Raw genomic sequence first — 22623 nt, 5'->3', positions numbered from 1 at the left:
CTCCGGCTCTGTGTCATGAGTGGAGAGATCAGCCAAAGTACCAATGTCAGAATAGACAGGAGTGTGATTAGGAATGAACGGTTTCAGCTGGGAGACATGAAACACGTTATGGATCTTGCTGTCAGAGGGCAAAGCAAGCTTGTAAGCAGCACAGCCCACCTTCTCCAATATTTCAAAAGGGCCGAAGAATTTGTAGGCCAACTTTGGATATGGCCTATTAGCTGCAGAGGATTGAGCATATGGTTGTAACTTAAGTAAAACTTGTTCTCCCACCAAGAACGTGCGATCTACCCTGTTTTTGTCAGCTTGAATTTTCATTCTGTTCTGAGCTACGGCCAATTGCTGCTTCAGCAGAGCAACATGTGCTTCTCGCTCTTGAATAATCTCACTGACAGTAGCCTCAAGTGATGTGGAATCCCCACTAACAGTAATAATTCCCAGATTGGGTTCATAGCCATATAATGCCTTGAAAGGAGAGCAACCCAAAGAGGAATGGAAAGAGGAGTTATACCAGAGTTCTGCCACGGGTAGCCAGGCCTTCCAGCTCTTAAGAGAATGATGAACCGAGCAACGAAGATACATCTCTAGGCATTGGTTCACACGCTCAGTATGGTCATCCGTTTGTGGGTGGTATGCGGTGCTATACAGTAGTTTGGTGCCCAGCTGAGAAAACAAACCTTGCCACACAGCACTGAGAAAGACTCGATCTCGATCAGACACCATTGTCTTAGGAACACCATGTAATTTGATGACAGAATCCAAAAGGAGTTTAGCTACTTGACCTGCTGTGAATGGGTGCTTCAAAGGTAAGAAGTGTGCATATTTAGTAAATCTGTCCACAATGACCAAGATCACATTACAGTTTCCAGACATAGGCAGGCCTCGATGAAATCCAACAAAATATCCTGCCAAGCCCCCTCTGGAATGGGTAATGGCTGAAGAAGACCTGCAGGATGTGTGTGTTCATGTTTGGCTTGTTGACAAACCACACACTGTTTAACAAAATCCTCCACATTTTGCTTAAGACCTTTCCAATGGAAGTAATTTTTGACTTTGTAATAAGTGGGTTGAATGCCTGAGTGGCCTCCAATGGGACTAGCATGAAGAGCTGCAATGATCTTAGTTCTTAATGCTGAATTCTGACCAACCCAAATGTGCTGTTTCAGCTTGATCAGACCATTTTCCAAGTAAAAACCTTGCTCATCAGGTGATTGCACTGTGAGTGACTGAAGCAATTTCTGAGCAACAGGATCAGTGTGATAAGAATTAAAAACTTCTTGGATCCACTTCGGTGTAGCTGTAGAAACTGCTTGGATAGACATGAGATGTCCAACACGAGAGAGGGCATCTGCAGCTACATTGTCTTTGCCTTTTCTGTAGACCACCCTGAACTGAAGTCCCATTAATCTTGTCATTGCTTTACATTGTAGCTCAGACTGTAAATTTTGCTCAGTGAGGTAAGATAGGCTTTTATGGTCAGTGCGTATGATGAATTCCTGTCTTTGGAGATAAGGTCTCCATTTTTCAATTGCCATGATCAAGGCAAGAAACTCCTTCTCATAAATGGAGAGGTGTTGGTGTGTGGGGCCCAGAGCTTTACTCAGAAATGCTATGGGTTTATCTTCATGCATCAAAACTGCACCCACCCCAGTAGCACAATCATCAGTCTCCACAATGAAGGGGATAGAGAAATTAGGGAGGGGGGATAGAGAAATTAGGGAGGGCTAGTACTGGGGTGTGAGACATAGCCTGCTTCAATGCTTCAAAGGCTGCAGTTGCTTGAGAGTTCCACTGAAACTGTTTTTTCTTGAGCAAGGTGGTCAATGGCTTAGTTATAATGCCATAGTGATGGACAAAACGTCTGTAATATCCAGTCAGCCCTAAAAATCCCCGTAACTCAGTAACATTAGAAGGAGTAGGCCAGTTAAGCATAGCTGCTGTTTTAGATGGATCAGTAGCAACCCTCTCTTGAGAAATGATGTGGCCAAGATAATCAATATGAGGCTGAGCAAAAGAACACTTGCTGGTCTTTAGATAGAACTGATGATGGCGTAATCGAGTCAGCACTTGTCTAAGATGACACAAATGATCAGCCAAGGAGGAGATATAAATGAGAATATCATCAAGGAAGACCAAAACAAACTTGCGCAGAAAAGGTTGTAACACTTCATTCATGATACACTAAAATGTTGCAGGGGCGTTGATAAGACCAAAAGGCATTACTCTGAACTGAAAATGACCATGATGTGTTTTGAAAGCTGTCTTATGTTCATCCATAGGCAGCATGCGTATCTGATGGTAACCAGAGGTCATATCCAACTTAGTAAAGAACTTGGAGCCAAACAGTTCATCTAGAATTTCCTCAATGATAGGCAATGGAAATCTGTTTTTGATAGTTAAGTCATTCAACTTTCTATAATCCACACAAAACCTCCAACTTCCATCTTTCTTCTGGACTAATAACACTGGGGATGCAAATGGGCTAGTACTATGACTGATTAATCCAGCAGTGAGCAATTCTTTGATTTGCCTCTCAATCTCATCCTTATGGAGTGGAGAGTATCTGTAGGGCCTAGAATTTACTGGAATAGAACCAGGAAACAAAGGTATAGAGTGATCATAGGTTCTCTGAGGTGGAAGTTTATCGGGTTTAGCAAACACATCAGCAAATTCTTCTAATAGAGTAGCAAGTTCAGGTGCAGGAGTAGAGGAGGAGGGTGGATCACCCATCTGAATGACCGCTAAAGCCCAAACATCATTACCCTGTTGCCATTTGACATAACTTTCAGCTGAAATTGCAGATAGTGTCATTGGTGCTGGCATAGTACCTTGAAGTTTGATTGGGTGGCCCTGGTTAGAGAATTCCAGTACATGATTAACCCAATCACAAGTCATTGGACTGTTCTGTTGCAGCCAATCATAGCCTAAAATTGCATCATATGCCCCTAAATCCAACACCTGCATGCTTGTACAGAGAGTATATCCCTGGCACCACCATTCCAGTGATGGAACTGTCTTGTCAGTATACAAAACCTGACCATTAGCCAATTTGACTGCCTTGGTTGGTGATGGAACAGTGTGGAGTCCAATCAAATCAACAAAAGAAGTATTAATGAAACTGTGGGAGCTGCCACTATCAATGAGAATAAGCATCACTTTGTTGTGGACCAGTGCTCGAAGAGTAAGCACCTCTCCATTAGCAGTTTCCTGCAAGTGCATTCAGAGACAACTGCTCAAACTCTTCCTGCAAGGAATCCTCCACTGCTAGCTGAGTCAACACGTCTTCAATCAATGTCTGGTCAAGATCATTGATCATCAAGGCATGAACCTGAGGCTGAGGTCGTTTAGTACAAGATGCGGCATGAGCTTTATCATATTTATCACCACAATACATGCAAAGACCATTAGATTTGCGATAATCACGCAACTGTCGTTCTCTCCAGAGTGGACTAACAGAAGAAGATGTCGAGCGAGTATCAGACTTAGTATTAGATAGAGAAGACTTCGAGGAGATGGGAAATTTGAACTGCTTGAATCTCTTGTCCTCCCATAATTGGTGTTGGATTTTGGCCAACATAACAGCTTTCTTGACGGTTTTAGGAACTTGAGACTGAACGCCAGCACGCAATTCAGACTTCAACCCTTTGATGAATTGGGTGACAAAGAAAATATCATCGAAACCGGTGTTATGCATAGAGACCTGATACTACAAATTAGTGAATGCGGCAACATAATCATCAAGAGAACCATCTTGTTCCAATGCAATGAGATCGGTGATAGAATCATGATAAGCATAAGACCCAAACAGATCTTCTACAGTAGCCATGAATTCCGACCAAGTACCCAAACCATGTTTCAGTTTATACACTTGTAACCACTTGCCAGCGTTTTCATCCATGTTCATGGATGCAGATGTAACCCACATAGACTCAGGTATGTTAAAGATGTGAAAATAATCAAGGCATTTATCCTTCCAGATTCTAGGATTTTCACCAGTAAATCGTGGAAAAGCCATTTTAGGAACAGAATGACGAGGCAGTGCAGACGAATCACGACCAGAACCATTGTAACCCGGGGAAGAGTGGGAAAAGGCGGCTCACCAGAACCAGATGCATTCATGGATGGTTGAAATAGAGGACGAGTTGGACCAGAATCGGTGGTAGGGAACCGTTGGGCGAGACGCGAAACAGTCTGACCTATAGTCTCCAACTGCTTGGCCAGGGTAATCTAATCCCGCAACACCTGGTCCATGATTTGAGCCCTCAAGTCGATCTGCGCAGACATCTGGGATTGGACCCGCTCGATGTTGCCGACTCGGGCGAATAACAAGTCGATGCTCTCCGTCATCTGATCCCAGTGAGAATCCTCGCGCTGAGAGAAGGAATTGAATTGAGCCTTATCACCTCCATATCAGGCGGCAGATAGCGACCGACTCGTTTGAATTGAGCCTTGTCACCTCCTCGTATGCTCAACATACGGGACCCGCGCACGTATGAAACACGTGGGCTATTCTAACGACTATCAGAGTACTCACCTTGCTTACCTCAGTGTAGGTGCATCATTACAGAATAGTAGTTGTGCATAAAAGTAAGGTTTAACGAGAAGTAAATGTTGTAAGTGCTGGAATAAAATAGATACTTAGATGCCACCTAACTTATAGAATATAATTAGGGCATACGAACTATCTACTCTATTCCTTAGCGCCTCTAGTGTCAACTTTTCGAAAACCCGAAATTTTTTGCAAAACAAGGTTTACTTAACGTAGTTAAGTACGCCAGTAATCACCCCCAGTGCAATTAGCTCTGATACCAGCTGTCACAGAACGGTCCAAATAATACCAATCAAGTGCAATAATTAACACTTAAACTCAAACCAGAATTACTGCACTCAACCAGTACACTCAGACCGCCTGCCGTAACCAGGATCTATTACATAGGAACTCTCGCCAAAAGACGAGCACAGATGATTATCGGCAACAAAAGCGTTCAAAGACATTTACAACCCGAGTTTTAACAGAAGCACCAACTTAAACTACAATAGGTGCTTACAAGCCAGATTTACAATTCAAACCTCAGAGTTCAAACGCAGCGGAAAGCAATCGAGAGTTAAAAACAAGCTTCAAAACAATACGATAACCAATGTCGCAGACAAAGACGAGCTTCACACCTTGCCCACTGATGTGAGGCTCACCTGCCCGAACTTCACAGAGAAGACGGGACCCACTCGACCGACCAACCCGGAGGAAGTGGTTGACCGATCCACGAGGCGCAGATCTCCTCAGAGTCCTCCGAAACGCATCCTGCTAAAATATATGGCAACAACAAGCCTGAGTATTCTAATACTCAGCAAGACTTACCCGTCCATGGGTATACTTAGCCCATTAACTAGACATGAAAGGCTTTTTGGCTCTGGAGTTATTTTGCTGAAAAGCTACTATCAGTGAATCCTTACTTTCAGTATTTTAGCTCAAGGTTATTATACAAATACCAACTAGGTTTGCACCAACATCTAGAGCACGCATGGTTGATCACATTATCTTTTCAGAGTACCACAGCAAACATTCTCAGTTCAATCTCATTCCACTTCTTTACTACGATGTGATGAAGTGACCAAGGTTCTCTTAACCGAGAGAGACGGCGAATCGATCCGATTTAACCTTGCAAGGTGGACCTAACACACACGTCACATATAGGCCCCGTCGGACCCTACGTGGCAACCTCACATATGCACACCGAATAGCCGAACTGCCCTGCGACCCGAGACTGCTAGCCCCACCGATACCAACAAAGGGTCAGCCATGAGTTTGTATACTAGCTCCACTGGTGAAGACAATATCAAGTCCGCCTACCGGTGCACATATGGTACTGAGCTTACCGGTTTCGACTACCTCCTACTTCCGACATGTGGTTAGTACTGTTCAAATTTGGTCAGCACGGCCAACAACGGTACGGTCCTCAATCGACACAGGCGGAGGCTCACTTTCCATTCATTCCATGCCCAGAACCAACTTTCCTCCGCCCGGTCTCCATTTTCCCTTTCTTTTCTCAATGCTTCATTCTCCAGTAACTTTCCCATAAGTAACAAGACCTATATCTCGCGAGTGACAGGAATCACTCGACTTCTACCGGATCCTAATTAAGCATTGCAGTACTAACGACCTGTATACTAGTAGAGTGACTGAGGAAACCTAGGGATCATGCATCTAAGGTTCCAATCAACTCCTAGAAACCTAAATGCACAATAATTATATAACAAATATTGAATACTGAAATTAAGGGTTATGCACCGGGGCTTGCCTTGCCAGTCAGCGAGGTTAGTGACTTCTGGATCTGGCTCAACGGCTGCTTCGGCTCGTGGTTCCCCTGCTTGCGGCTCCGGGATCGGCTCAGCGACTATCTCGTAGACGACTTCGCTCGTGACATCTACACGTAAGGAAATATGCCATGCACTAATTAAAACGATGCAGGAACAATGCAAGGCACTCACGATGCAAAACGGCAATTAAAAGAAAACACAACCTGGCAACGATTCGCTAGAGATTTTATTTACTAGCAAGCAAATAGAACCAAAACATATCTAAGAGCATCCCATTCTGATCCTAAAACCAGAACAGAAAGAAATAAATGGAAATTCGAGCAATTGTTTCAAGGATATAAATATGGTAGAAAAGAATTTATTTAGCAACAACAAAAGAAAAACTACGGCTAGGAGCTAAACACTTGCAAAACTTAACTTGCAAACCTGACATGGTGATAAAATGTTTACCAGCATGATAATGTATTAACATAACATGCAAGAAAAATTTATTAACAATTATTGAGAAAAGAAAACACTTACTTTGCTACTAGCTACAATAAATCGAGCATAAATGGATTTGCAACACACGCAAAGCTTTTACCCATGGAAATTTTTCAGTGAACTACACGTGCCACGAGTAAGCTACTGCATAAATTTCATAATTTTTAGAGCAATAGAACAACCGGTATTAATTAAACTAGCTTAAAAACAACCCGAGTTTTTAGCAGGGGCAAAAGTGACACTTCCCATGCACAAGTATTTTTCTTCTGAAGATCTCGGTTTTAGAAACCTAACAAAATTTATTTTGTATTTTTCGCATTTTTTTACATTTTTCTACACATTTTTGAATTTTCAGCCGAAATAAACAAATGAAAAAGGAAAACAAAAAGCAAAAGAGGGGGGCTGGCGACTGGGCCCGACCCGTCAGGGAGCCTAGCCCGCCCCCCTCCCCTGCTTTGCTCGCGCCACGGCCGGCGCGCGGCCAGGCCACCCCGCGGCGGCGGCGTGCCTCGCCGGCGGGGGCCGGCCGGCGGCGCGGCGCCGCTGGCCCGCGGCCAGTGCGGAGTGAGGACGCGGGGGCGCGCGTGGGGCAGAGCACAGGGGCGTGCGCGGAGCAGAGCGGCGGCGCACGCGGAGCAGAGCGGCATCGCAAGGCAGGGGAGCGCGGCGGCGCGGCGTTCCGGCAATGGCAGAGGACGGCGGCCGCGGAGTGAGGCCGAACGACGTCCAGCGCAGCTGGGCGGGGCCGGGGCGCGTGGCAGCACGGTGCAGGGCCACACGGACAAGGCCCGCGACGGGCGGCGATGGCAGCAGTCGCGGCAACGGCGGCGGCGGCCATGTTCCGGCACCGGCGGTGCACAAAACAAAGGGGAAAAAGGCCGGGGAGCACGAGTGACTCACCACGAACCCGTTCTTGGGGTCGATTTGAGCGAAGGGTGGTCGGAGAAGCGGATCGACGCGAGGGAGGCGGAGATCGGATTGGCTCCAATGGCGGCCGACGGTAGGGTTAGGGTTTTCGGCCAACTCGACCGGGGAAGAGCTCAGGTGAGGGTCGGGGAAGGTGGAGGGGGTGGTGAGGGAGCTCAGGGCGCGAGGAATCGAGAGAGGTTCGAGCGGAGGCGGCGGATTGCGGCCAGCGGTGGCGAGCGGCGCGAGCTCGCTCGAGCTCTGCTCGAGGAGGAAGAAGGCCGGGGGAGGAAGCGAAGTTGGTCTTGGGCGCCAGGGAAGGGATGAGGTCGTGAGGTACGACGAGGTGGCGGTGGCACGGACACCTAGGATGGCCGGCACGTGGGCACGGCGTCGATCACGGCGTGTCACGCGTCATGCTCTGCTCCACTGCCGAGAGACCGAGCCGAGTCAAGCCTAAAATTTGACGGAATTTTGATTCAACTAGAAATTACTAAACTTGTTTAGGGATGTAATGACCCTCTAAACACCAGAGGTGTTACAGCAACCCCCGTTGCCAACGATCGAACAAGGCGTGAGAAATTCACAGCAAGAACACAGATCGGGGGCGGAACGAGGACAGATTCCTCTTCCGAGAATTCATTTCATAATTTTTGTTCTGAGTCTCAACTCTGTCTCGTACATGGCTTATAGCCGTATCCCTTTGTGGCTCATGGCTCATATGACAGTCTCCTATTACAAAACTGAAAATATAACTCGATAAGCACGACGTCGATCGCGTATTGGTGCTGACGCTTTGATGGCGCATCCTGGGCTATGACAATCCATCGGCGGCGTCGGAGCTACGGCCACGACCGGCGCCCCGGGGGAGGACCTCGCTCCATCCGTTGGTGATCGGGATGCGAGCATGCGGCTGCCCTGGCCGCGAGGGGAAGCGCACCGGTTCTCCGGCCAGCCGTCCTGGCCGCGAGAAGGGGTGCGCCTGCCCTCCGGCCTCGTGTGCGGTAGGCCGACGACGAGCTCCGGCACCGGGCAGCGGGGCTTCGCAGGTCATGGCCTGTCGTGCGAGCGGCGAGGTTCTTGCATGATGGGGGCCGTCGCCTGCCCGCTCCTCCTGCCCCTCGCCGCGCTGCTCCTCGTGGTGGCCGCGACGACGGGCGCGCTCACCGACGACGTGCTCGTGCTGGTGGCCGCGTCACCTCGCTCGCGCTCCCGGCGGCGTCGCTCTCTGGCCGCCTCCCGCGCGCGCTGCTCCGCCTCGACACGTTCCTGTCCCTCGCGCTCCTGCGCAACAACCTCTCGGGACCCGTGCTCCCTAACCTCCTCGCGCGCGCTCCCGTGGCTCCGCTCCCTCGACCTCTCCTTCAATCGCCTCCACGCGCCCGTCCCCGCCCAGCTCTTCACCGGCGGTCTGCCGGAGTCGCTCCGGACGCTGACCGGCCTGCGGGGCCGCTGGGGCCGGAGTGGCCGTCGCCCGTCGGCGTGGGGCTGGGGGGGGGGGGGGGCGCAAGGCCGGGTTGGGGAGCCGCCTGCTGGAGAGGCAGAGGAGCACCTCGGGGTGCCCGCCAGGGTCGGGGTGGCCTCCGGCGAGGTGGTCGGCGGCGGAGGGAGGGAGCCGCGGGAGGTGGGTGCAGACTGCAGAGCGCTCCATTCTCCACGCGTCCTCCTGAGTAAACGGAATGTTTGCTGCCATCGACGAGCGTTAATGGCTGAGGTAAACGGAATGCTATATACCTATAACGTGTAAACTTTCAATGGTAAATATCTAACTAGAGATCTTTTGATGGTATATTTCTAACTTGTGGATCTTTGGATGCTACAAATCCAATTTTTCGTAATAACTACCTTTCCCTTTCAGTTTCAGTAACAGCTTGACTGAAAAACATCTATTCATGTCGCAAGAGAGAGAATCCTACAAAATCCAAAGAATTTCTGCAGAATCCAAAATACAAATATATACTAATAACTCAGATTGTGATATAGCAAGCACCGCACAAGCATTGCATGGATAAGCCTGCACTCAGCATGTTCTAGTGTCTTGAAGATTTTACATGAGAACTTGTTCCAAAAAGCAAACTTTAGCAACAACTCTAGTTAAGGCCAATGCAGAACAAGTTAACACTGCGCCATACTGACAAATGATAAGCTCGACAAAGAAGATAAGAAGCAGCGAAAATCACAACGCTCTTCACAACACTATATAAGGAGGACATGCTTCACAAAATGAAGGCATCGAGAGTTTCTAACACCAAAAAATTTCTAATAGCATCCCTGTAAGATAGTCACCAAGTCCATGTTAAAATACCTACTGTAAGATAATCTTTTTCTTCTTTGTTTTATAAGTTTGAGGGTTTTCTGAAAGGAAAACCATATGTAAGCTTGTTTTGGTTTAATAAAGTAGTTTTCTTTTTAATTTCTCTGTATGTGCTAGTCTGGTTGTGCGCTTTAAATCTCTGTGCTAAGGACTTTACTATTGTTCTCGTTTGAAGCTGTGTCTGGCAGTTGAGAGAATGTTGTAGCTGTAGAGAAGTGTTCCCTTCGAGTGGAACTATCTTGGAAGATGACAGAAACCTTTAAGCTGCATAGTCACGACCGTAGATATCTTGAAAAGGGAGATTGCTTATTAAATACAGACTTGCGATAAATATAGTGAGTACCAAGTAGGATATTACAACAACAAAGCACACCTGCTGTCACGTTGGTTTCGCCAACCCGAAAGATACTGTAATATATATAAAACTAATCAGCTCTTGAGCATATAAAACAAAGTCTTCAATAATAGCAAAAGAATAAAAAACAATCCTACACATAAACAAATACACAAGCCGCATATTCTATTCTAATATCTTAACCATACAAGACAATCATCTTAATCTGAATATTCTAATACTAATCCAAGACTTCATGCACAAGTTTATATCACTCTGTTCTGCTGGCTGCGGCTGTTGGCTGGTGCTGGTTTGTTGTGAGAGAAAATTGCTGCTAGCTGACTGGTGGCTGGTGCTGGTTTGATGTGAGAGAAAAATACTGTTGGTTGGCTGAAAAAACAGCCAGCAGAACAGAGTGTATATCTGTCTGGTACCAGAGAGAGACGGGGAGGGGGGCATCTCTCAACTTTAATTAGGAGGCAGAGTCAGAATCGATTCACACGCAGAAAATTAAATAATAAGCAAACATAGCAATTTACTATAATTTTTTTGCACAAAATCATTTACAAAATGCATCTCTGATGTACAGAAATAGAAATCAAACCGCACGACAATCCTATATGTAAAAACCTCAATGGCATCCTCCTCCAAAGTCCTAACAAGGGGAGGAGATTATTGCCTGTGAAAAAAAATCAAATCAAATCAATACCTATAGTTTCTTTCCCTAAAATTTTACAACTCAAGCATTGTATACAGAGAAAAAGAAAATCGAAATCAAACAAAAGGCACGCCGAAAACTCGCAACGATAATATTTGATCCACACACTGTTAAAACTGTTTCTAACTAACTGTAACCGGCCAACTGCTGTCTCAGGCAGTTTCTGCAGTGTCAGTTGTAGCTGCGGTCTTCTCAATGGCAGTGGCCGTGTCGTCCTGAGATGGCGGCTCGACAATAGCATTGTCGTGGGACAGCTCCTCGTTGTCTACTTCTGATGGCTTGTCAGCAGCTGATTTCTCATAAGCCACGTCCCCCTCTGATGGTTTGACACTGTCAACCACTTCCTCCTGTAGCTTCCCAAGAGCCTCGCTGTCCTCTGATGGCTCGTCCTTTGCCTCATCTTCCTCCAATGGTTTCCCCATAGCAGCATTTTCTTCTGACGGCTCTGGGATTGCCTCGCTTTCCTCCAATGGTTTCTCCAGAGCCACACTGGCCTCCGATGACTTGGCAACCACCTCATCTTCCTCTTTTGTTTCTCCACGAGCAGCTGTGTCTTTTGATGGCTCTGCATTCGCCTCGCCTTCCTCTGATGGCTTCTCAAGGGCTACTCTGTCCTCAGACGGCTTGTGAATCACCTTTTCTTCTTCCTTTGCGTCCTCAAGAGCAGCATTGTCTTTTGATGGCTCCGTGCTTGCCCCACCTTCCTCCAAAGGCTTCTCTAGAGTAACAACATCCTCCGATGGCTTGACACTCTCCTCATTTTCCTCTGATGGTTCCCCAGGAGAAGCATTGTTTTTTGATGGTTCAACACTTGCCTCTCCCTCCTCCATTGGCTTGTCAGGAGTCACAATATCCTCTGAAGGTTTGGCACTCTTTTTTGATGGCTCAACGCTTGCCTCTCCCTCCTCCATTGGCTTGTCAGGAGTCACAATATCCTCTGAAGGTTTGGCACTCACCTCATGAGCCTCCAATTGTTTCTCAAGAGAAGCACTGTCTTCTGATGGCTCTGCATCTGCATTGTCTTCCTCCGGGGGCTTAACACTCACCTCTTCTTCCTCCGATGACTTCTCAATAGCTATGCTTTCCTCAGATGGTTTGATTATTGTTTCTTTGTTGTGTGTTGAATCCTCAACAACTATCTCACTTCCTGATGGTGTTTCTATAGGTGCACTGCTCTGATGTGATGTTTCATCAGAAATGCCTCCTGGTACAGGTTCATCAGTAGTTATGCTGTTATTTGGATGGTCTACAGACAGTGTGTCAGTAGCTGAGCTGCTTTCTGACGGTTTATCTGAATTAGCATTACTTTCAGTTTCAGGTGGCTTCTCAACAGATGCATCATCATGAGGCTTCAATGGCTGATCAGTTGCCTTACCAGGAGAAGCATCAATTTGAGGTTCTGGTGGTTCCATGGCAGTTGCATCATTTTGAGAATCTGATGCCTTATTGAAAGAAGCACTGCTCTCATTGCTTTGCGGTTCTGATGACTGCTCGGCTGAGTCATCTGCATCTTTTCGTGATTCTGCAGGCTTTACTGCACTTATGTGGCTTTCAGGCTCTGCTGTCTCATTGGCAGCTGTATCACTAACAGGCTCTACTGGATTCCAAGAATCTTTTTCATGTTGAGGCTCCAGTGGTTGCTCCATAGCCACATCCTTCTGATGTTCTGATGGTTGCTCCTTTAGAATCTCACCAGATGCCATGCTCTGAGATTCTGATGAGTGCTCAGCGACTGCATCATTTTCTGCTTCTGTAATCTGCAAAGCTGCCTTCTCCGCCACAACAACTTGAGGCACTAATGGCTGCTCAGCAATTGTATTGCTTTGGGAGTCCATAGAACTCTCGCCAGATGGAAGATCTTCATGTTCTAATGGATCCTTGTTTGATTTGTTGGGAGTGGCATCACTTTCAGGCTCTAGCGTCTTCTCACGAGAGACTTCACTCCCTGTCATGTCTGCAACTATCTCGTCACTTTGATATGGCTTCTCAACAGCCTCTTTATTTTGCAGTGGCTGCTCAGATAGTTCACTGGTTTGAACTGGCTCCTCTGCAACATCTTCTATCAATGGGTTACTGGCGATTAAAGTGCTTGCATGTGGCTTTTCAACAGCCATGGCACTTTCCAATATGTTCTCAGTCGCCAACTCTCTCTCCGAGATCTTCTGATGGGCTGTATCACTTTGAAGTGGCTTCACTACACTCTCTACCTTCTCAGAGATAGTGTTTTGAAGCATCTTCTCAGCAGCAGTGTCACTCTGCGATGATTCAGTTTTACTTTCTGAGGAAACATCATGTTGCAACTTACTTGTAGGAAGTGATGGCGCTTCAGCTGACTCACTTGTCAGTAGCTTCTCGGAAGTATCATCATTCTTCTTTGTATCTTTGCTCATTTGCAATATGTTTTCAGTGGCCAAAATGACTTGCTGTGGTTCCTCAGCAGGTGCAATGCTTTGTAACGTTTCCTTGACAGCTATCTTGCTTTCCATGGGGATCTCAACAACTGTCTTGCTTTGCAATACCTTACTTTGCGATGGCTTACTGCTAGTTAAATCACTCTCTTTCTGTTTGTCTGGAGCCATGCTTCTTTGCCATGGCCTTTTTGTGGCCGAATTATTTTGGAAAGGCTTGGAGACAGCAACACTGTTCTTTGATGGTGTCACAACTGCCGTATCACTTTGTGAGGGCTTCTCAGTTGCCACATTGCGCTGCCACAGCCTTTTGATCGCTCCACTACTTTCTGTGGTCTTTGCATCAACTTTACTGCTCTTGGTTTGCTTCTCAGCGCCTATATTGCGTTGCCACGACTTTCTAACTACTGCTGCAGTGTTCTCTGATGGCTTTACAACATCTGCATTCTTTGTATCATCTGCATTCTTTGCATCATCTGCACTGGTGTCTGATGGGTTCACATCATCTGTACTCTTCATATCATTCGCACTTTTTGCATCATTTGCACTGGTGTCTGAAGGTTTCTCAATGTCTTCTGTGTGTTGTTGTGGCACAGGGGTTACTGTACTGGTTTCTGCTGGCTTCACATCAACCACACTGCTTGCAGACGGTTTCACAGTATCTATATTGCTCTTCGGTGGCCTATGATTGAATATCCTGCGTCCCCATGGACTTTTAACTTCCATGGTGTTATCTAATGGCTTCATGTCAGTCATCAGTGATGACTTCTCAGTAGCTACACTGTTCTGTGGCTTCTCAGTTGGTGTACTGTTTCGTGTTTGCTTCTCAGCAGAAGCAGTGTGTTGCCATGGTTTTTTTACCACTTTGCTAGTTTCTGAAGGCTTTGCATCATCTGCACTGGTCACTGATGGCTTATCTAATGGTAAAATGCTCTGCGGTGGATTCTCTGTAGCTACACTTCTTTGCCATGGCCTTTTGACAACCGTGCTGCTTTCAGATTTTTTCATATCAGCCCCGTTGCTTGGTGATGGTTTCTCAATGGCAGCACCACTCAGTGATGAATTTTCAGTGGCTGTACTGTTCGGTAACGGTTTATCTGTTTGAAGACTACGCTGCCATGGCTTTCTTATGGCTGCAGCATTTCCTGAAGGCTTTACATCATTCACACTGTTCTGCAGTGGCTTTTCTACACTATTTTCTGACAGCTTCTTGTCGACAACATTACTCTTTGACTCACTCTCAGTAGCTCTTTCACTTCCTGCTGGTGTCTGCATTGTTGTAATGCTTTCAGTTGGTTTTATGGCATCACTGCTACTTTGCAGTTGTTTTTCAGCAGCAACATCATTTTGTGGTGAATTTTCAGTTGTAAGCTCGCTTTCTGACAGTTTGCCTGTGAGTCCATCACCTTGACCTGGGTTTTTGGTGGCTTGTTCTGTTTCTGGTGGTTCCTCAGTAGCTACTTTTGCATTCCCAGAGTTGTCCTCAAATTGACTGAAATTTCCCTTAACCATAAACAATTGAGAATGGTGGGTCTTGCAGTAAAGTTTGCCTTCATGTGTGATATGGTTGGATGGGTTGAGTGTACAACCACCATGGGTGCAACGGAAACATGATTTGTGATAAGAGCTTCCATTCAGGGCAACCTGCAATAAAAATGGCATATTGTAAATGTGACTTTAAGTTGTGCTCTGCAAACGAGGCTGATGAAACTTATTTTATGACATTTTCATAGATATGCATTATTGACAGATAAGGTCTCAGAAGTCTCAACTGCATAATTATGGTTAAAACGCCGTCTCTTTTGCTTGTGGAGAAGGGATCAAATTCTTGATATTGCTACATGTTACTAGCAACGGGAAATTTGCATTAAAAGTGATTATCCTGCAAATTACAATTATTATGGAATTTTTTCCAATAATAGTAGTCATAATAGGTTTGATTACATTTCAAGTTGTGATTGAATTAGGATTCTAACGAACTGCAATAGTTTCATAAAGATCATGAAACTAACCAGATTGTCCCCAATAACTTACATACATGAATAATAGTCAGGCAGTATAAATAGGAGCAAATTATGCTTAGTTGCCAGGACATCTTTTGTCTTATTGAAGTAGCAGAGTAAGACTAAAATAATACTGACCTTTTCAAGAGGGTACACAGTCTTGTTACAAACTACGCACTTATCCTGTGTGCCAACAAACATGCTAGAGAATTTACTTCTTTGCTGGCCCTGCATTTTTTAAAAAAAAAGAAGAAGAAGAGGGAATGACATTAAATTTCTGCGCGCTGAAGCATCAGCCAAGTAGTTCAGGTACTAGGTGCCCTCAGAATACCTTATGTCCATTTGATTTTTCTGGCTTAGCTGATCTGGACACACCTGACATAATACAAAATTTTTTTAGAGAATGGCACTAGAATATATTGTTATTAGATCAATGCTAAAAAGAGATACATGGTTTTCTCTGAGTGGCTAAAACCAATTACATTTGTAGGAGGAAATAGAAACTCTTCGCCGCTTATTTTGTCATACAATGCTGTGGCTATGTGGATTAATGAGGTATAGTATAATTTCATATTCAATCATAGGCATAAGATTTGTATAATTTCAATCAGAAACGTATTTGTTGTACCATCTAGGTGTGCAAACTTTGAGGAAAATAAGGCAATGAACAATAAATATTGAGACATCTTAGTCTAATTGATTGTCTTCAGTACCTTCAAAACTTTTGTCCAAACTTCCTGTTGACTTCAGTATCTGGTCATAGTGAGGCTTGCAGTACAAGACACCTTCAACAGAAGAATAATTACTAAACTGCAGCAACAAGAGTGAGTCGAACAAAGTTAGTTGAAGTATTAGTTTGATTATGTCACAGATATGCTTTACCAACTAGTTTGATGTAGCATAAAACATATTCAAGATTTCATTGTTCTCATGAAAAAAATAGAAGTTTTTGAATAAAGCTATAGACAATCAAACAATGTGGTATGAAGAAATAGCATTAGCATGCATAGTTGGGTACCAAAGCAGCATGCATTTCAGAATGCCATTTGTCTTGCACTATATTATTGCCCGATCATATCAACTTCCTACAATGATCACTAGGGAATATTCTTTTGATCTCTAAAAAAACAGCTGCCGACAAAAAAAGTTTATCTCTCCCTTCTGGGGGACACACACCATGTGCTAGGAAAGCAAGTACAAAGAGGTCAGGATATAGTTACACACTTAAATCAGTATGACACATCAATAGTCTATGAAAATGGATTCCTCAAAAAGTTAATGAATGTTATATTCATAAGGACAGAAAGACGTATGCCTTGACATCATTTCACTTTAAAGTTATAGTTAGCAAGTGTCATAAAGCATTCATCAACAGGTCACAGGTGAATGTGCATTCAGCTAATCAGTTAGCACTCGCACTTTCCCATGCAGGTGCAGGAGAGAAACTTATTGAGAGCACTTCCATGATCGATGAACAGAACCAGTACAATGTAATCCCGCATTATGAAGAATTAAATGTTTCAAGATCAAGATTATTTTTCCAGAAAAGAAAAATGCTTCACAATGTCTCAAGCCTGGCGTTCCATGATTTGTACCCAGTTCACTATCAAGCATTAACTAATGGTATAGTATTAGTTTGGCTAGGTTTCACAGGTGTAGCTTTGGCTGACAACAAAAAGAAAAGGATAAGATACAGTAGTACCAATGCCTACTAGAGTATGATGTAGCATAGAAGATTCAGTATGATCATTATTGCCCTCAACAAAATTAGCAGTTTCAAGAAAAAGGCTACAGACTGTACCAAACAATATGCTCTGAAGAAATAATGCAAACATGTCTAATCGGGTACCAAAACTGCATCCATATCGGAAAGTCATTTGTCTTGCACTGCATTATTACAGGATTATGTCAACATCCTGCAAGAATTATGACAGCTGGACCATGTGCAAGGGAAAGCAAGTACAAAGAGCTCATGATATAACTAAACACCTTTAACACTTAAAACAATATGACACATGTATGAAGATGGATTCCTCATCAAAAAGTAAAATGCATATTATATTCACAAGGACAGGAAGAGTTATGCCGTGACATTATTTCGTACTCCTGCGCTATCATCAAAAGGCATCCATCAACAACTTGTCAGCCGCACAGGTGCATGTCCACTCAGCCAATCAGTTAGAAGTTAGCACTCGCACTCTCGCACTCTGCCAATTCACTGGTAGCGCACCCGTGATGAATTGAAGCACCAAAATCCGGAACAGTGCAAATTCAACGGGAAGCAATTAACTCCGCGCGCAGTCGCATCCGACAGGATCGTGCAGCCAAACTTCTCTACTGGTCCCGTTGACAAACGCCGATAAGTACAGAAATTAAAGCATCAACCAAACAATTCGAAGCAAGGGCAAATCACGAGACAAGATAGCCCAGCCGCTACTAGTGACGCTCGCAATAATAGACCGAATCGCAAAGGCAAGGTTCAAGCAGTGACTGATACTGCGCCTGAACTTTCGCCTCGCGAGACTCTGGTCAATAAGACCCCCCGAGCGAGAATCAAACGGCGCAAGCAGGGGGAGGGAGCGGGGGGCGGACGCGGACCTGGAGCGTGCTCTTGCAGTGGTGGCACCGGAAGCAGGGGCGGTGGTAGACGCGCCCGTCGGCGGCGAGCTCCTCGACGGGGTAGACCGTCCGGCCGCACGACGCGCACTTCTGCGTGGTGCCGCCCCACGCCCCCGACATCCCGTCGGCGTCGCCGCCCTCCTGCTCCGTCGTCCTGCTCGCGATGGGCCGGGAGAGGTGGAGGATCGGGAAGGGAGGAGGGCGAGAGGGAAAAGGAAAGAGGCGACGGCGACGGGTGGTGGGGTGGATGATTGGCGGTGGACCGGTGGTGGAAGTGGAATGGAAGGAGCCGAGCAGAGAACAGCACTGCTCAGGAGGCTTGGTGCGGTGTGCGCTCGCTCCCGCCTGCTTTTGTCAAAAGAGGTCGGAAATGCTAAGGACACCGCGCCTGGTCGCCTGGAGAGATTTTAGAGGTGCGTGAGCCACTCAACCATACATTTGGAATGAACAGGTGGCAAAAAGTTCTGTTTCAAAATAACAAGGTACAAAATTAATGATACTACCCCATATTGTCGGTATTGGCGCTATCGTCGATATCCTATGATTTAGCGTTGCGAAATTGCTTAGCAGCTAATGTTGTTCAGAGCTACTAATACCGAGTGCGTGAGGGCCACACCATCACCGTTATGATAGATGTTGGGGTGAGGACTGGGCACTATATATAAACCACTTCTAAAGTTGATTTTACAAGTTTATATAGGGTCATGGCAAGAGGGAATATAGTAGAAACTAATAACATAGTTTGAGTAAATTGATAAATCTTAGGAATTTATTGGGTAATTATTATATGCAAAATAAAAATCCAGCTATTTAATTTGTCATCAACCAATAACTATGGATAATATGAAGGACACTTGTTTAGAAATCATATATCGCATATTAGTAGAAATATAATGTTATATATGCATATTAATATGGCGTATGAAACACATGGTGGCCTTTCTACACAAAATTGAGTGTACACGAACCATTTCATTCGATATTCAAACCTTTCTAAATGCAAATATGATGATTTTATGAAAAATATAGCATATTCAGTATGCTCTATTGCTTCTGTGCTTGGCACTTGTTGAATTCTAAAAATAAAATATTATCGAACAAGTTTGCCAGTCGCGCTTGCCCTGCTACACAGATATACCCAAATATAAATAATTTTCTCCCTTGACTAATAGATTATATAATCTTTTAGAGCAAAACCCTACACCACTATTGTTGAAAGGAGTTGCATTTGTCCAATTGTCTCTCCCAAAATATAGCTGGATTTCAACTCATAGGTGCAGTTTCATTGTTCCCTTAGCATTATCACGCACAACCAGGGGAAGATAATGATCAGTCCGTTCCCATCATGCCCAGAACAAAATGCCTGACGAGCATCATCGCCTTCCAGATGACACGCCGGGCCCACACTACGGGCACCCCCACATGTCAAAATAACAAACCGGCTGGTGGTAGGCACGCAGCTGTGGCCGTACCCTTTCCTCCGGCCTTCTGTGAAGAACCGCCAAATTAAAACTCAAATTAAGCTAAATGGCCATCATTTGAACACATCAGGCACATTTGGCTTAACGGTTTAATTTGACAGCCCTTTCAAAACCGTCATTCCGATCGAAATAAACACCAGTAGTCCCACGCGAAGGTGAGCGCAGGCAGTACAAATATGACGAATACATACAAATACGATTACAATACCGAGTAGAGTATAATGAGTTCTACAAATCTGGTTTAAGTACATAAATAATATACAAGAGCAACTTTAGTTTAAAACAAAGTCCGATGTAGCAAACTTGCCGGCTATAATACAGGAAACGCAACATCGAGTCACACACTCAGCCCACGGGTGTGTGATTCGGTAACTAGTAGGAACTAAACATCTGGTCCGGACACCTCCCAACCATCCGCGCCAAGCTGGACGAATTTAGCACAACAAGGGCAGAAGTCTATCTCATCCTGACCTGAAATAGTTTGAGCCACAACCCTGAGTATACTAATACTCCGCAAGACTTACCCGACTATGGGTATACATAGCCCACTATCTAGACATGCACGGCTTTCTGGCTGTGGATTATTTGCAGAAAAGCGTCTAAAAATGGATCCTTACTTTTAATATTTTAGCTCACATATTCTATGTAGAAAGACTCTCATCTAATATTGGCCTAACTAAAACAATCATGTTGGAGCATTACAATAATGATTCAAAATAGTTCCATCATGTATTCCTAATATTTCTAATACATTTCTACGTGGCGACAAAGAGATCAAGGCCCTCATAACCGCGAGACACGGCGAATCGATCCGATTTAACCTTGCAAGGTGGACCTAACCAACACGGCACGTATTTGCCCCGTCGGACTATACATGCCAACCATTTCCCTCCCCGCCTCGAACTACAGGAACCAGCCCAACGACATATGGTCAGCCGAGCTCAACGTGAGACCACCAAAAGTAAACATGTGCAACCCAATTCTCCGCGACTACTCAACTCGCCCCAGGAGTTGGGTGCGGGTTCCTGTACTTTCGAAGCAAGGCAGTACTCGGCTTACCGGTTTCGACTACCTCCTACTCCCGGTATGCGGTTAGTACAGTTCAATCCCCGATCAGCACTGCCACAACGACCGGTCCTTGATCGACACAGGCGAGGCTAAGACAACCAGGAACCCTGTCCTGCTGCCATACCTAAACATCATCACTTCCCGCCCGGTCTCACAATTCCATTTCACTTTCAATAACTCAGATACTGTAACATAACTATACATATAACTTATATCTCGCGAGTAACTGGAAATTACTCGTCTTCTAACATCCTATATCTCGCGAGTGACAAGCAGTCACTCGACTTCTATCGATACTTATTAAGCATAGCGTTGCTATCGCCCTATACATACTAGTACAACTCAAGGAACTACGGATCATGCAACTAGGTTTCAAATCAACTCCTGAAACGTAATGCATAAGTAATAGCAACATATATAGATGTCATAATTTTAAAATACTAGGACATGCACCGGGGCTTGCCTGCGGGCTGCTGCTCAGAGCTAGTGTCCACTGGGCCTTGGGCCGGGTCGTCACGAAACGCCTGCGGGGCTGGCTCCGTCTGCTCCTGCGGCTCCGCGATTACCTCGTATACGACTTCCTCAGTCGCGGATTCTATATGCATGCATATGAGACAATGAGTAGAAGCAATCATGAATTTGCCATTAGAAGATAAACATTAAACAAATTACAATTTACATAAAAGGATGCAAATATGGTGCTAATTAACTTTAATCCTAATGTTAGAAACAATTAGAGGCCAAATTATTAATTAGAGCATGATTTACTATAAAATAAAATACGACTAGCAAAGACATTATTAATTGCCTCTTATAATTTGTATAAAAATCTACATGTAAAATAAATATTATTATACCTATACAAATAATTAAGTTTGGTTACATATTATATTCATATACTAAACTAGGTCCTATTAGTATAAAAATTTTATGGTGGATCACTAATGTTTAAAGTAAGTTACTGCAAAAATTTCATAATTTTTCGATTAACAAATCTATAGAAATTAATTAAGCAAGACTAAACACAATCTAAATTATTGCAGGGGTAAAAAGGTCATTTTGCCACTGTGGATATTTTTCCTCCATAGATCTTACTCTAACAAACCCGACAAAATTTATTTCATATTTTTCGCATTTTTCCTTGAATTTATATGGAATTTACAAGCTATAGCGGAAAATAAACACAAAATAAAAGAAAAATCTCCCCTTAACTCCCCCACTGACCAGTGGGCCCCACTGGTCAGTGGGACAAAACAGAGGAGGGGCGGCTAAGCCAGGCCAGGCGCGAGCCATGGCGCGCTCGCCGGCGCAGGGGGGGCGAGGCCCGCGGCCGGCGGTGACCGGCGGCGGCCGCGCGGCGGCGCAATAGCAGCAGCGTGGTGGTGCCCACGCACGCGCTCCCAGGCGGCGAGGCGGTCGGCGCCGAGGAACCCTAGCGGCGGCGCTGAGCAGAGAAGGCGGCGGCGCGATTCGGGCCGGCGGCGGCGGGACCAAGCGGCGGCGGAGCGGCGCGGCTCAAGCATCAGCAGGGTAGGGCGGCCCTGGTGCTCGCGCTAACATGGAGGGGGGGGGGCGGCGCGAGCACGACGCCGGCGTGCGGCGGCGGCGAGCACGGTGGCCGGCGGCGGCATGGCGCGAAACGAGCGTGGAAACCTCGCGAACGCGAAGGAACGTGGAGAGCATGAGCACCAGTGGCTTACCTAAGGTCGATTTGAGCTGCTAGGCGAAGAGAACGGAGACCCGAGGTAGGAGTTCGACGGCGGAGTGGAGCTTGGCCGGCTTTAATGGCTGGCGGCCGGAAAAGCTTCGGTTCCCGGCGATGCAGGGGTCGTGGCTAGGATTGGAGGGGTTGGGAAGGTCGCTAGAGAGGTGGAGGAGCTTCGGGTGAAGTGGATTTGGAATTCGTGGAGCGGAGCTCGCGAATCAGGCCGACGAGCACGAGTTGCTTCAAACGCCGTCCATGGCGAACTCAGG

General features: G+C 45.6%; 2 protein-coding genes across 2 annotated transcripts; both read right to left on the bottom strand.

The window, feature by feature from the left end:
• Positions 1-925: 925 nt before the first annotated feature.
• On the bottom strand, positions 926-3883 carry LOC120703032. Its single transcript, XM_039987042.1, has one exon. It carries the CDS (start codon positions 3217-3219, stop codon positions 2182-2184), a length of 1038 nt encoding a protein of 345 aa, XP_039842976.1. The 5' UTR covers positions 3220-3883; the 3' UTR covers positions 926-2181.
• A 6979-nt stretch (positions 3884-10862) lies between these two features.
• Positions 10863-18481, bottom strand: LOC120703030 (microtubule-associated protein futsch-like). Its single transcript, XM_039987041.1, has 5 exons — positions 18080-18481; positions 16195-16291; positions 15813-15856; positions 15620-15709; positions 10863-15122 (listed from the first exon to the last, which is right to left on the bottom strand). The coding sequence occupies exons 1-5, from the start codon at positions 18218-18220 to the stop codon at positions 11223-11225; spliced, it is 4272 nt and encodes a 1423-aa protein (XP_039842975.1). The 5' UTR covers positions 18221-18481; the 3' UTR covers positions 10863-11222.
• Positions 18482-22623: the final 4142 nt, after the last annotated feature.

The sequence above is a fragment of the Panicum virgatum genome, chromosome 4K, assembly GCF_016808335.1.
Source record: "Panicum virgatum strain AP13 chromosome 4K, P.virgatum_v5, whole genome shotgun sequence".
Classification (NCBI taxonomy): Eukaryota; Viridiplantae; Streptophyta; class Magnoliopsida; order Poales; family Poaceae; genus Panicum; species Panicum virgatum.
Note: the sequence above shows the minus strand (reverse complement) of the source record. Positions and strands in the feature narration are given on the sequence as shown.